The 13,423-nt window shown below is 52.2% G+C and overlaps 1 protein-coding gene across 1 annotated transcript in view; it reads right to left on the bottom strand.

The window, feature by feature from the left end:
• IGDCC3 (immunoglobulin superfamily DCC subclass member 3) overlaps nt 1-13,423 on the bottom strand; it is a 61,763-nt gene that overhangs the window by 14,753 nt on the left and 33,587 nt on the right. The window contains exons 3-6 of the mRNA XM_088520812.1: nt 13,011-13,155; nt 10,777-10,907; nt 8,053-8,190; nt 2,146-2,304 (exon numbers count right to left, since the gene is read on the bottom strand). Coding sequence (XP_088376938.1) covers nt 2,146-2,304; nt 8,053-8,190; nt 10,777-10,907; nt 13,011-13,155 — 573 coding nt within the window. The remainder of the gene's footprint in view (nt 1-2,145; nt 2,305-8,052; nt 8,191-10,776; nt 10,908-13,010; nt 13,156-13,423) is intronic.

Genomic DNA, 13,423 nt, shown 5'->3' with positions numbered 1-13,423 from the left:
CGCCGGGAACAAGGCGGGCATTGTCGGCAGCGCCTTCGGGAACGGCTCCTGACGGTGGGCGCTCGTTGCGGAGAGGGGATCTCATTTTTCTGCAGAGCTTTCAGGAGGAAATGAAGCGTGGAGTGGAGAACACTGGTGACCATCTGGCCATTCACAGCCCATCAGTTTGTTATGACACCAAACACATAATAAAGCACAAAAGATTGCACAGGAGGTAGAGAGAAAGCGCTTTGATATTTTTCCCCCCCTCTTTCCAGCCCAGCCTGCTCTTCCCTCGCTGCACCCGCGCGTGCGCGGCCCCCGTTCCGGCCCGCGACGCATCGGGCCCTTGCGCGGCTCCCCCCGTGGGACCTTCCTTGCAGCCCGGCACAAAGCGATATTCAAATGGCCACGCTGGGATCTGAAGCGAAAATGGAAACTTTCTTGTGTGGGAACCGTACAAAAGAGATCAAAGGCGCCTAAACGGCCAGGGGAGGGCCGGGAAGGGGGGCCGAGGCCTTGTCCTGCAGCGGGAGGAGGAATTCCCAGGGGGATAATCAGGCAGCGCTGGATGAGCTGCAGGAGAGGCCGCGAGGCGACGGCTGCCGCCGCCGGGGCATGAGGTGGCAGCAGGAGGGGACAAGTGGCTTCGGTGCCAGCCTCGTGAGAGGAAAGTCGCCCCTTCCAGCCCTGCAAACGTGCCTCCTTCCAAAGGCGCCCGGCCGCTCGCAGGGCCCCGCGCCGGCTCCGGCTGCAGCCAGGCTTTGGATCGCTCCCTCCCTGCTTTTCTTCCCTCCGCGGATGTAATTTGCATCACTGACATCTTGACAAAGATAAACCCGGCAGCCCTCCGGATCAGTCATTATGGAGGTTTTCTTTGCACACAAACCTCCGCAGCGATCCCTCGTGCCTCTCAACTGGGAAATCCAGGCACAAAGGGATTCGGATGAAGGGGGAGCTGCTGCTGACGGGAGGCCGAGCAAACGTGGGCCGGGTCCAACGGCTGGGCCGGCTCTGCCAGGAGCTTCCTGAGGGAATGTCACTCCTGAGCAATGCCACCCTGTCCAGAGGAGGCTCCAGGCACACTTTCCTACCCCACTGCTTGCATTTCTTAACCAGGGGACTCATAGGTGTGACTGCCCCTGGTCAGCAGGGACAATGGCTCCTTGGTGCCATTGCTCACCCCGAAACGCAACAGCAAAAGACACTGCAAGTTTTCATGCTCTTCATGTCCCCATCCAGCTCCTGGGACTTGGGAGAAGTCCATGGCCTTGCACAAAGAGCCCCTTCTGCATCGCTCCCCATGGGCTCGCCGGGCAGAGCGGAGCAGGGGACGCCAGCGCCCGGGGACCGTCACCACCGCAGCGGTGACGCGGTGAAGAGCTGCCACCCGCCGCTCCCGGGGCCCGTCGGGGCCGAGGAGGGCACTTTCCCGTCACCAGCATGAAAGGCTCAATTAGCTCGCTGCGGCAGGAGGTGTATAATTCCAGATCCAGGATATCATCAGTCAATAGTTAATGAGAGAGCTGATGAGAGCGCGAGCTGCTTTAAGTGGGCTACCCTGAAGAGGAGGTGAGTGCCTGCAATCAGGGCGGATTGCTGCCATTCAGCGCGCGCTGCCAGCTGGATTTGCCTGCCGGAATACTTGCCGGGCCCCCCTCACCATGGAGACTGGCCGTTCGGGGCACACGGAGGGGATTTATTTGTTTTTTCGAGTGCTGATCTCTGACTCGGGTCGAATCACCCTGTAAGAGTGGCATTTCAGGAGAGTTGCTATGGGGAAGGGGAGCAGCCTGCGTGCCCCAAGCACATCAGGGATAACTCCCAAAGCGAGGGATAACTTAGTGAGGGGCCTTGAACATCTCCTGAGACATACATGGACGAATACCAGCTACAGCTGGGCTGTATCACCCCAAAAGTCTGTGATGGGGTAGGAGGCCATTTCAACCCATGGTCCAAAGGCCCCAGCTGGATGATTCCACCTTCAGGGAATAGAGAGACATGGACTCACCTGAGCACGGTAGACATGGGAAGAGGAAAGAAACGCTTTGTCTGATACTGTCAGAGAAGCACAGCCAGCATTTGTCCAAACCAACCTGCCCAGGGGACAGGTGGAGACCACGCGGAGGACACAGTGACACGGCCACCTCACTCTGCAAGCCTCACCTTGCACCACGAGCCTGCCCTGGGCTGTCCTTCGCACCCGCGTGCCGGGCTTGTTGGCAGCGCACACGTAGATGCCGGAATGCTGCACGGTGACATCCGAGATCATGAGATTTCCTGTCCCCAGCACCTGGATCCCCTCCACGCCAATGGGGCGGCCGTCTGAAAGAAGGGGGAAAAGGTTGAGAGTCACACGCTGGATCTTTGGGCCACGTTCTCCAGAGCGTTGCTCGTGGTGAGGACAGAGCTAAGCACTCACAGACCATGCCCTTCACTAGGATTTGCTGAGTAGAGTCAAGGGGTTTTAGCTCATGCTCTTGGCGGCCCTGTGCTCTAGAGAAAACCAGGGTCATCAGCTAAGTGTTGGCTCCCAGTCACACTGCACTGCTTGGAAAACCAAACTGTTCAGATTAAAATGAAGCACCCAGAATGCTTTCCAAGAGAGCAATAAAACCAAGTGAAACCATATCAGCTTCTGTGAGAGATGACCTGCTCTCTACAGGGACATTTGACTGGCCAAAGACCTGGGATGCAGCCAGCTCAAGATCCTATTTCCAAAAGACAGTTCGGGAAGGAGGAGCAGCAGCCTCCCTAATGCACTTGCCCAGCCACCAGCACTGACGGACTCAAGGATTTCTTGAGCCAGAAGAGACCCTTTTTTTTCTACTAACCCTTGGTATACTTTTCTGCCCTGGACCTGTCCCGTTGCTTCCCGAAACCACAAGAATCCTGGATTTTTGATTCCTCGGTCCCCAGACCCTGCGGAAGCCTATCAGGAAGCAGCGATGCTTCCAGCAGACCCCTGGGTGTCTGCAGAAGGTCTTCAAAACTGAAGGACTTCCACAAAACAGTTCAGTATCTGGGAATTTGCCCTTTTCCAACAAAGCCCATTTCGCTGGAAAATTCCCAGCCAGCTCTAATTACAATGTGTTTCATTAGTATCAGGCTATTGCTTTTTATCGTCTCATTGGTTTGTGTTTTAAGGCTCTGTCTGACAAAGGCAGCTCTAAATCAGCCCCAGCACGTGTCAGTGTCTGAGCAGAGGGGCAAGGCAGTGGGGGTGTTTTTCCAGGAGGAGCAGTTAGGAGGAGCGATGGCAGCATCGCACTGGAAAACGTTGGGAAAGGGTGCACTGAAAAGTAGGGAGACGTTTCCAAACATATCTCCAGCGATGCTCTTTGTGGTGTTTTGCAGGAATCTTTAAACTTAAAGGATTCCTTGCTTCGCCAGGTGGGCAGAGTCAAGCCCCTTTATTATTCACACTGTAAAGAAAAATTCTCAGGTCTTTTAGACAGAGAAAAACAACGTCATTAAATGCTCACATCGCTGGCAAAGCCACTGCAGCAGTAAATGGCTCAGTCATAAAAAGGACAGTAAAACATGACCTGTCCCACATTTAATGAGCAATAAGAAGGAACCATTCCCTTCAAACATAATTTCAACTGAAGTGTAAAGAAGGTCTGAATCAAATTCAAATTGAACGTGATTTCATCTTTTAAATTAGACCTTTCGCAAGTTCATATTTACAATAGGTGCAAAAATCAAAGCTCTCTCTCAAGGGAGGGACAGGACCAGTGAAAGATGCGGAGCGGTCATACCTGGATGCTTCATCACATCATTGCCTTGAGAAATATCACAGAAATGTGGCTTGAATGTCAGTAGGCTTACTGTATTATTTATGATGTGCTACATAATTTAAGTATGAAGGACCCGGCCTGCAGCAGGTTCTCCTCACAGTCCAGATATCAGCGTCTCAATTGTCTCTTCAGCTCCAGCTATTAATTAGAGGCAGGATGGTCTGAAGAAACGTTGCCTGTCAACCGAGCAGCTTCTATTTCCCTAAAGAAGAAAGTTCTCCGAGCTCAGGACCCTTGGGGGAAACCGCTATTTGATTGAGGGAGTTTGGCCCTCTCTAACAGCCAGGAAAGATTAGTGCGTCAGATCAATCCAAACACATCCCCCTTCCCAAAAAAATGCTGGAAACACCTTCTGGTGAACGGCCTTCGCTTTCGCAGCCAGCTCCATCCTCCTCCTCGCCCCACTGTGCTAGGCACTTAGGTAAGAAAGCACTTGAATCCAAAAAGCTTTGCAGAAGTGCTGTGTAGAGGGACTGAGGCCTCACACCTGCTTTGCAAAGACTGACATCTATTTTAACCCTGTTTCACTCACCAGCAGACCTGGACGGTGGCTTGTATCAGGGATTTCAAACCCAAAAAACACCTTCCTGGCAGCGCCTTCTGTCACCAAGTCTGCTCTCCGTGAAGGAGATAAGACTGCAAGAGCTAACACTGTTACTTGCTTCCCAAAGCACTTGGGACCCACGTGGATTTGAAACTGTTGCTTGCTTAACATGACCTTCCACTTCTTTTTATGAGGCCAAATGCAGAGATTTTTGAGGGCTGGAAACAAGCCAATCTGGGTGGAGATGCAGATCCTCTCTGTTGGTCCCTGACGGAGCATTGCAGAAGGAGCAAGGGCAACATGAAACAAGTTCACTTCTCTGATGGTGGTCAGCCTGCAAGCAAAGCCAACCGAGAAAGGCGTGCAAGCCTTTTTACTTGCCATAAGGCATTGAGCTGGACAAACTCCCTGTCCTGATGGGGACAGGAGAAAATATGATAAGGAAAATCTGCAAAACCAGAAAGCAACGTTTGTGCTGGGCTCCATGTTCAGTCCAAATGGACAAGAATTTGCCTTCCTGAGAGCCCACTTCCCTACAAAGGAAAACAACGCTCCTGCTGCAGCCAGCCTCTCCATGCGATCCTGCCACAGGGCTTCGTGCAGCGGGCACATCCTGGACAACAGCAAGAGCCCGCCACCAAACTCCAAGGAAAGGTTCAGAGCTCACATTTCACCTTGAGATTGTCTGTCCTGGTCGGGGCCTGGCCCTACAGGGTGCTCAGGGACCTCAGGAGGGTCCTACACACTCTGCTCTCCCACATCAATTCAGCAGTGCTTAGGAGTTTGCTGTGGTCCTAGTTTGGGAAGGAAGCGGTCGCCTGTTCATGCAGACCATCCTCACGCTGCTCTTCGGAAGGGCTTTGAGGTGAGTGAGCCCCAAGGGCATGAGCCTCCTCCGGGGCTGCAGGTCTGTCCACTCCATCCTGCTGATTTGGACCAGCTCGTGGCAAAACATCACCAAGAACCAGCGAGGAAGTGACGAGGAAGCAGAAGGATGGATTCTGATGGATGCCTCAAAGATGCTGCCTCAAAGACGCTGCCTCAAAGCAGAATTTCACCCGGGCGCAAAGAGCAGCCGGACACCGGATGAATAAAGCAGCATCCCAATGGCAAAGCTCCTGGAAAACACCCCGGCTGGGACCAACGGAGCTCTCCAGGGCTGGGGCAAAGCCTGGCTAAGAAGCCTGAAGCCCGGCAGCCACCTCGTTTCCTCTTCCAAGGTGCATGTGATGCTTCCCTGAGCCCATCCTCCTGCTAACCGAGTGACTGACACACCGGCCCCAATTAGGGCACTCCGTTAAAACGCGCCGGGCGCTATGAATATGCAACAACACGGACGCCTTGCTTTGTGAGCAGCGCGTAGAAAGAAAGTAACAACTTTCTAATGTTGATCATTTAGGTCTTTTGTGCATTCTTTGTACTGCGGCACAGTAGCCTTCCACTTTTTAGACACACGGGTCTCCTGCTCTGTCGGACACTGGGCACCGTGGATTAACATATTTAGAGTACATTGCAACAGTTGACTATTCAGTATGTGAAGTGGTGAAATTTACTCTATTATTTCTAAACACTTACGGGAACGGTGCTCCTGTCAACCAGTCAACCATCTATTGCAAGCTTCTGTGTCCAATAAGTTACCAATTAATTGGCTCCAACAATTGTTGTATAGTTTACTTCTTGAATGGCTCCCTCTTTAGTAATTTCCTTCCCATTGTGCGGCCCTTTCTGACAACTTCTGTATAACGCTATCAGATAATCACTGTCTTTTCTTTTTCGCCTCACTCTTCTATATCTCTCTAAATAGTGTATTATTCTGCCTCGGTACCTTTTATGGAGGCCAGCTCAGCGGCCTGTCACTTCAAGGGTAAGGATACATTAAAATCGTCACTCATTCAAAAGGCTTTGCAATAAGTGCCCGGGATATTCATTTGTGCCCGCATACAGGTCTGAGGCTGAAGCATGGAGTGCTGAAAGGAAAAGCCCCTACCTTCCCTGAACAAGCCCCTAATGATTTTACATCTCTCCCAGAGCCGCCTCTCTAATGAATGTTGACGTTTCAGGCGTTGCAAGGCACAGGAATTCTGCTTGTGGGCAGGGGCTGCAACGAATTCCCAAGGAAATTAAATTCTAAATTGATTGTGGAACACTCAAAAACTGGCCCAGCATTTGAATGGTTTTCCTGCAAGCAAGGAATAGCTGTGTTTCCCACTGAAAAGGGGAAAACGAACGGGTTTTAGCCAAAGCCCAAAACATAGAAACGGTTTCATGGCTCCCTCTCCTGCACTCAATAGAAAGCTATAAAAGCAAAATTGTTTTTTTGCTCATTTCTGAGGAAAACGCCCCAATATCGGAAGTGCGAGCAGAGGGGTCAGGCAGCTGTGTGCAGATGACACATGCAAGGTGGACCTCCCCATCCAACAAAACCTCCTCTCCTTCCTCCTGAAGGCACAAGCTCCAGGATGGGAAAACGCTCCTGAAATCACTACAAAAAGGGATGACAAGTCCACAAACTCAGTCGAGAGCCTGTTAGCCCCGGGGCTGTGGGGGCCTGGGTGCATTAACCAAGCTCTTGGGATTCTTTGGACAGGAAACAGTCACAAAGAAGGAGAGATAAATAAGGCCTCTTTCCCATCTCCATCTCTGCGCCCGTGCCACAAAGCAACCTGCAAAAAGTATTTCTTTTTGGTGGGAGCTTACCCATCCAGAGGAACATAGCATGAAGCCATTATGTCTTCATTACTACCGTGCTCTATAGAGACAAGTGTTTTGAAGAAGGTAATAAGCTGTTATAATTAAGGCAATTATGAAGTAGTTTATTATAGTGGAGCACTAATACAGAGCCGCCTTGTGTCCAAGAGAACGGAAACGACAGAGCTTATCTGGGGAATTCCTTAAAACAGCATCAGTCTGAGGGTTATGGCTGTGGTGAAAAAATCAGCTAGTGGCAGAGAGGATTTGAGGACAGGAGCCACCAGATGCAAGTCCTTGTCACCTGGAGCGGGATGTCACCCTTCCCCGGAGCCCACTGTGCCCCTCGGAGAGCCCTGGAGAAGAGGTGTTGTATCCAGAACAGTAATGCGAGGCAGAATTACCACTGTTTGTGCTTCCCAGCTACCTTGCACGGCTCTGGGAGACGAGCTTGTAAAAATTAAGTGACCTTGCGGAACAAAAGTGCTTGGGAAATATTAACTGGGCTCAGTAAACACAAAACGCGCACACAGAGGAAGTTACAAGCTCCAGAAGATGAAATGAAGGCACCCTCACTTTGCTTAGCACAGATTTCTGCCTAGCAGTTGAAAGAAAGTGTCATTCTGCACAAATCAGCTCATTTCCTGAGCTGGTGTTGCTAATATCTGAGCCGAGAGCCAGGCTCTCTCAAGTCTCTCTTACGGGGAAGTGTTTGCGTGTGCTTCTGCTTCTCTGGGCCAACAGTGGTGATGTTTGCAATGCAGCTAAGAAAATGCTGCTGCTGCTGCTTGGGGAAAGACAAAATTATCACCTTTCATGAAACGTCTACACGTTTAACCAACCCACTTCTCTAATATGTGAAAACAGAATCTTGGCAGAGAGAAAAAAAGGAGCGTAGACAGGAAGATATAAAGCACGAGCCTGCAATTACCCTGCGCAGGAATGGGAGGGCTGAACCACTCGCTGCATGAAGAGTCGGCAGCAGCTACCTGATTCCCAGGCAAGGGCAGAGGGGAGGAAATCCCATCCCGAGGGACTCACCGAGGCGGCTCCAGGAGACGATGGGCCGGGGGTTGCCGGTCGCGATGCACTCCAGCACCGCGGTCTGGTGCACCGTCAGCGTCAGGTTCTCCGGGCCCACGAGAATCATGGGGTCCTTGTAAGCGGTGGAGTGGGAACCTGCAAGGACAGTGTCACCGTTAACAGGTCCCTGTGTGGCCTCCCAGCATCTCATTCTCTCTTGTGCAAAGGAAAGCAAGAAGCTTCCCAGGCTCTGGCCCCTGCCCAGGGTCTCTCAGAGATGCTCTCACCTCTGAGGCCCACAGGGTGCTCGTGGCTGAGCCTTCAAGAGAGCAGTCGAGGAGGAGACAAGGTGGTGAGCAGGCCACAGAAGGACAGAACTGCAGGAGGGCTGAGGTTGGAAGGGACCCCTGGAGATCACCTAGCCAAACGGCCTGCTCGAGCCCGTCACCTACAGCCCAGGTCGTGCTCCAGGCGACCAGGAGGCTTTGGAACATCTCCAAGGACGTTCCCAGCCTCTCTGAGCAACCCGTTCCAGCTGCCACCATCACTGCAAGAAAGTTCTCCCTCATGTTCAGACAGAAATTCCTGTGTCTCAGTTTGTGCCTGTTGCCTCTTGTCCCATTGCCAGGCACCACCGAAGGGCCTGGCCCCCTCTTCCTGACACCCTCTCTTCACACACACTGTCCCTCATGTTGAGGCCGTGTCACACACTCAGCAGCAGGGCCCGGCTCTCGTGGGGCTCCTCCATTTCTCACTACAGCAGATAAGTCCTGCAGCCACCCGTGAAACCTCCCAAACACACACGGGTTTGAATGAACCAGCAATCAGAATTACCCATCCTTTAGTTACAGACAACAAATGTCTACGACTGCTAAGGCCTCTCACGAGGGCGCAGCCGCGGAGGGCAGCACGTTGCAAATCAAAAGCAACGTGGGGCTTTCAGCGAGCAAAAATCTTGCTGGAGAGACGATGCACCAAAAAAAAAAAACCCTGCAAGGGCTTTTCACCGGGATCTCCTTTCCTTTCTTCCTGCACTTCCCAGCTTCACCCTCTCCCGGGGGCTGAAATGGGGGAGGCAGCGGGGGGATTTGCAGGGCACCCAAGGCAGGGCCGCACCAGGCAGCTCCTCTGTTAATCATTGCTGCAGGAGCGGAGCGGGGAGCGATAAAGCGGCGCGGAGATTGCGCCTAAATGGGCGAAATCCAAGCAAAAGCCACCGTGTCAGTGCTCTTCAGAGCTGCCTTTCTCACTAAACGCATTTCACTGCAAGCCATAAAATGCAGATTTTCTGATGAGAACCAGAATGCGCGATAAATTCATGCGACCAGCTGGTTAACCTCGAGAGATCTGAGAAACAACACCTTCCGCTCAGCAGCTCCGAGGGCCTTTAAAACCCATGTAAATTTATTGTCCTAAATCACAATACTAAACGTTCCTGTTTAGAATAAGGCGATCGTATCATCATATCACATAACGATTTCCATATTTCAAGACGCAGAGGAATGAAATGGATCGTTCAAGGTTAGCCAGGAAGGTCGACAAACGGGAGCTGAGACCAAAGCAGGCTGTATAAAGCACGCTGTTTTGGCAACCAGAAGTAATGGCACCCCTGGATTTGTAATCAGAGTGCTAAGAAAGCATCCTGGTTTTCCCCAGGGATGCTGCTGCTTGGCTGCAGCAGGGCAAGGATGGGGCAGGGGCTCCCAGGACTTATTCCCAGCCTCTGTTTCCAACCAGGGGCTCTTTGGGAAAGCCAGAGCCGGGGCAATTCCCTGGAAAAAGGGTTTGGGTGGGCTGCGGGCTTGCACGCATGCAGGCACTGCAGTGCTGCAGCCGAACGGCAGCGGCAGCCCCTCAGCAGACACTTCCACGCTGCGCCAGCATCCATCATCCGACGGCTTTCTTTAAGGAAGAGAAAAACCACAAACATTTCACAGACAGGAAACCTGGAAAACATCCATTTGAAAGGAGGGACGGTCAGATGAGAAGAGCTAGCACTTTCTGCTCCGAGGGAAACAATATCCCCGAGCAGTAAATTGCTGCAAAGAACTTCACCACGTTGAAAAGTTACCGTGCTTTTTTCCCTCGGTGCAGCTACTGTTCACATAGATCAGGAAAACCAAGGAGACCACCGGGGATCAACCTGCCCGGGCAGCAAGAGGGTAGGAGCTCACGGGTCTGCCCCAAGGCACCGCTGCCCCCCAAGCACTCTACAAACCCCTAAAGTTAGGGGTTCCCTAATTTCCCCCCCAGTTTAGGGGAAAAGACCAGCGTGGTGCCTGCCCTGCACCACGTCCTGCACCTTCATGGCTGTCTTGCCTTGCTGCAGCTCATGGGAGATCATTTCTCTGTCCCAAAGCAATGCTAACAACGGACAGAACTTAATTCTCTTACTAGAAAAATAACTGATCAACCTGAATGCTGCAGGAGCGGGAAGGTTTCAAAGGATATGATGAATCTTCCACATTTCCAAAAGGATTTAGTGTAAAGCTGCATGAACTCACGTTCTCACCATCCTTCCCCTCCTCAGAAAAGGGCATGAATTTAAAGGCAAAAGGACAGATGAATCTGCTGTCAAATGCACCGATGTGGCAAGACCTCGTAACAATCCGGGACAGGGCACAGACTATTGCAGGACAGAGCAACGCTTCGCAGCGCTGTTATCCTGATAGTCTGCTAAACCACCCTAGTCCAGAAGGAAAAGACGGGAAGGTTGTTAGGACACAGTTTACTGGCACTAACCTGACACGGTGAGTCTGGCCTCCCGGCTGAATTTCACACTCGCAATATTGGTAGCGACGCAGTGGAAAATCCCGCTGTCTTCCGCTCTCAGGCCGGTGATCTGGAGGACTCCCTTGGGAAGCAGCGTGTACCTGCGGGAAGCACGGAGCAGAAACAGGGGCTCGTAAGGCAGGACGTGCCCGGGAAGGGCTGCGTGCCCTGCACGGAGCTGCCCGCGTGCCCAGGAGCCTGCTCCTCCGCAGCCTGCAGCGGTTACTGCATTTCTGTGAATTTCAGCCTCTGCTCTTCTCTTATAGAGGGCAGGTTCCTTCTTTCAACCTTCTGCTACGTCCTTTGGGAAGGATGGCTTTCTCCGGAAGGCTAAAATGTAAATGCTCTGGATTTAACCCGTGGAAGAGCTTCGTAAGTGCAATCTCATGTGAACGCAGCCGGCCGCGATGCAGCCAGCGACCGCTGTGCACAGTGACCACAGATGGGATGACCCATACAGCGTCCTGGATATGGGATACAGAGTCCCAGAGACATGACTCAAACCCACGTAATCCCAAAATGCGTGGGACAGCACATGAAAAATAGACACTGTGTGTTCATGTATGTCTAAATACATACTTTGTGTATTAAAACACTTAAAACATACACGTGTGTACGCACACACATATATATATTTAAAATACTTAAGTATACACATACACTACAGGTCGCTTGGCAACTGTGTGTTTAAATTGGTTGGCAGTAAGTCATTGCGCTGTGATGAGTTAATAATCCATTTCCTTCTGGAAGATGAAGAATATCTTTTTCTCTATCAGCATATGGTTAAGTGTCTATAACCTGCTCTGTGCGCCGGGACCCAGAGCGCGGCTCGGTGTCGGCAGCAGCGTGGCAGCAATCACTTTTATACGTCCTGAAGTTGATTGCAATCGCTCTGGGACTTTAAAATGCCCATTGTTTTCGATGAATTATACCACAAGAAGCCTTCATTTTTGTTAACAATCTGCCCACAGCATTAGAAGATTCAATTCCAAAGCTATTATTCTGCCTTCAAAGCCTCAAAGTGCAAGGCTCAGCATACAAATTTATATACACTTTATACGCAGAAATGCACCAAGCATGATTAATGCAGAAATCCAATTCCGTTCGAGAAGCAGCCCTCATCACCCAGGCCCATTGGTGTCAGGGATTAATCTACTGAGCTAACAATAAAAACCTTCCACAGGAACTTTATGCCCACAAGAAGCCAAATGTGCTCAAAATTAGAACACTGAACACTCGAAAAATGCTCCTAGGTGGTGAGGATGAGTATGGCATGGGCCTTTCCAGCCCTTCCTCCTCAAGCTTGGAGAAAAGTAATAGTTGTGGTTGTGTCCAAATCCTTCCCACGTGCCTGTCCCCATCCCTGCACTAGTGACCTTGAGCTTGAGTGAAAATCGGGAATAACGCAGGGGGATTTCAAGGGAACTTCACACATCCTGCAGCATCTCAGCTGGTGTCAAGCCCAAATCTGCACTTCGGATGCCCACGGATGCCACCTCAGACAAGCTCCCTGCTGTGCCATGCCACCAGCTTAGGACTCATGTGAGCAAGGAGCCTGCAGAGATCAAGTTTAATAAATCAACCCTTTGCTGGACTATAAAAAGCCCAGCTGAAAAACACTGGGAAAACAAAATGTGACAGCTGCAGTTTCCAACTGCAGGGCAGGGCCTCTTGGGTCCTTCTACTCCAAGTTCACCACGACACTGAAAAGGTCAGGCGTTGTTTTCTCCAGCCCCCAAAGAACCCAACCAGCTCTGGTGCTCAACTGATATTTGAAGAACCGGGGCTTTCAGGGAAACGTTTACAGCTTCCTGGTCTCATCTACTCCTGACGCTGGCGTGTGATCAGGGTGGGTGGCGAGCGGCTGCCTCGCGGCTCCCGGCTGCGGCCGGGACGTCGGCGCTGCCGGCGCGGAGCACGCGCTTCCTGCCACCTGTCCCTGCTGCAGCCCTCGACAGGGGCGTTCCAACGCGACCGGAGCAGCCTGGCAAACGGAGGAAGCGAGGACGTGCGGCGCAGGACGTGGGGGATTGCACGGGAAGCCCTGAAAACCCCCAGGATTAACTAAAAGAGCCTTCCACGGCGGAAAAGCTGAGGAAGAGCCTCAGCGCGGGGCTGCTGCGTCCTGGGATAGGTGTGGGGACAAGAGCAAAGCCACTTCCACGTGGCAGGAGGCAGCTCCGTGTGGTTCGGCCGTCTCCTACCTTTCGTTGTCTGTGTTGACCGGCACGCGATTTTTTTGCCAGAGGATGACAGGCTCGGGCAAGCCGTGGATCTGGCACTGGAACCTCGCGACTCCCCCTTCCTCCACGACTGCATTTTGAGGGTGGATGTGGAAGTCGGACATGGCTGGAAGACACAAAGAAGAGACAAAATACTAATATGTGAGATGAGACCCACTGCTAAGAGCATCCTCGGAGCCGGAGCACCCCAGAGCTGGCAAATGAGACCGCAGGTAACCCACCCTGGCAGAAGAGAAGCCTGGTTTGCCACCCAAGGAGGAACTAGAGCCCTGGTGAGATGCTGCTCTTGCTGTTGGTGTATCCGTGCACACCGGGCTGCTGGACCCGCTGGGACAGGGCAGCGCTCACGGCCCGTGTCCACAGCAAGGCCCACG

The sequence above is a fragment of the Tinamus guttatus genome, unplaced genomic scaffold, assembly GCF_059628265.1.
Source record: "Tinamus guttatus ecotype Peru unplaced genomic scaffold, ASM5962826v1 Tinamus_guttatus_pri_ptg000004l, whole genome shotgun sequence".
NCBI classification, from domain to species: Eukaryota; Metazoa; Chordata; class Aves; order Tinamiformes; family Tinamidae; genus Tinamus; species Tinamus guttatus.
The sequence above is the reverse complement of the archived record's forward strand: the minus strand, read 5'-3'. Positions and strand labels throughout refer to the sequence as shown.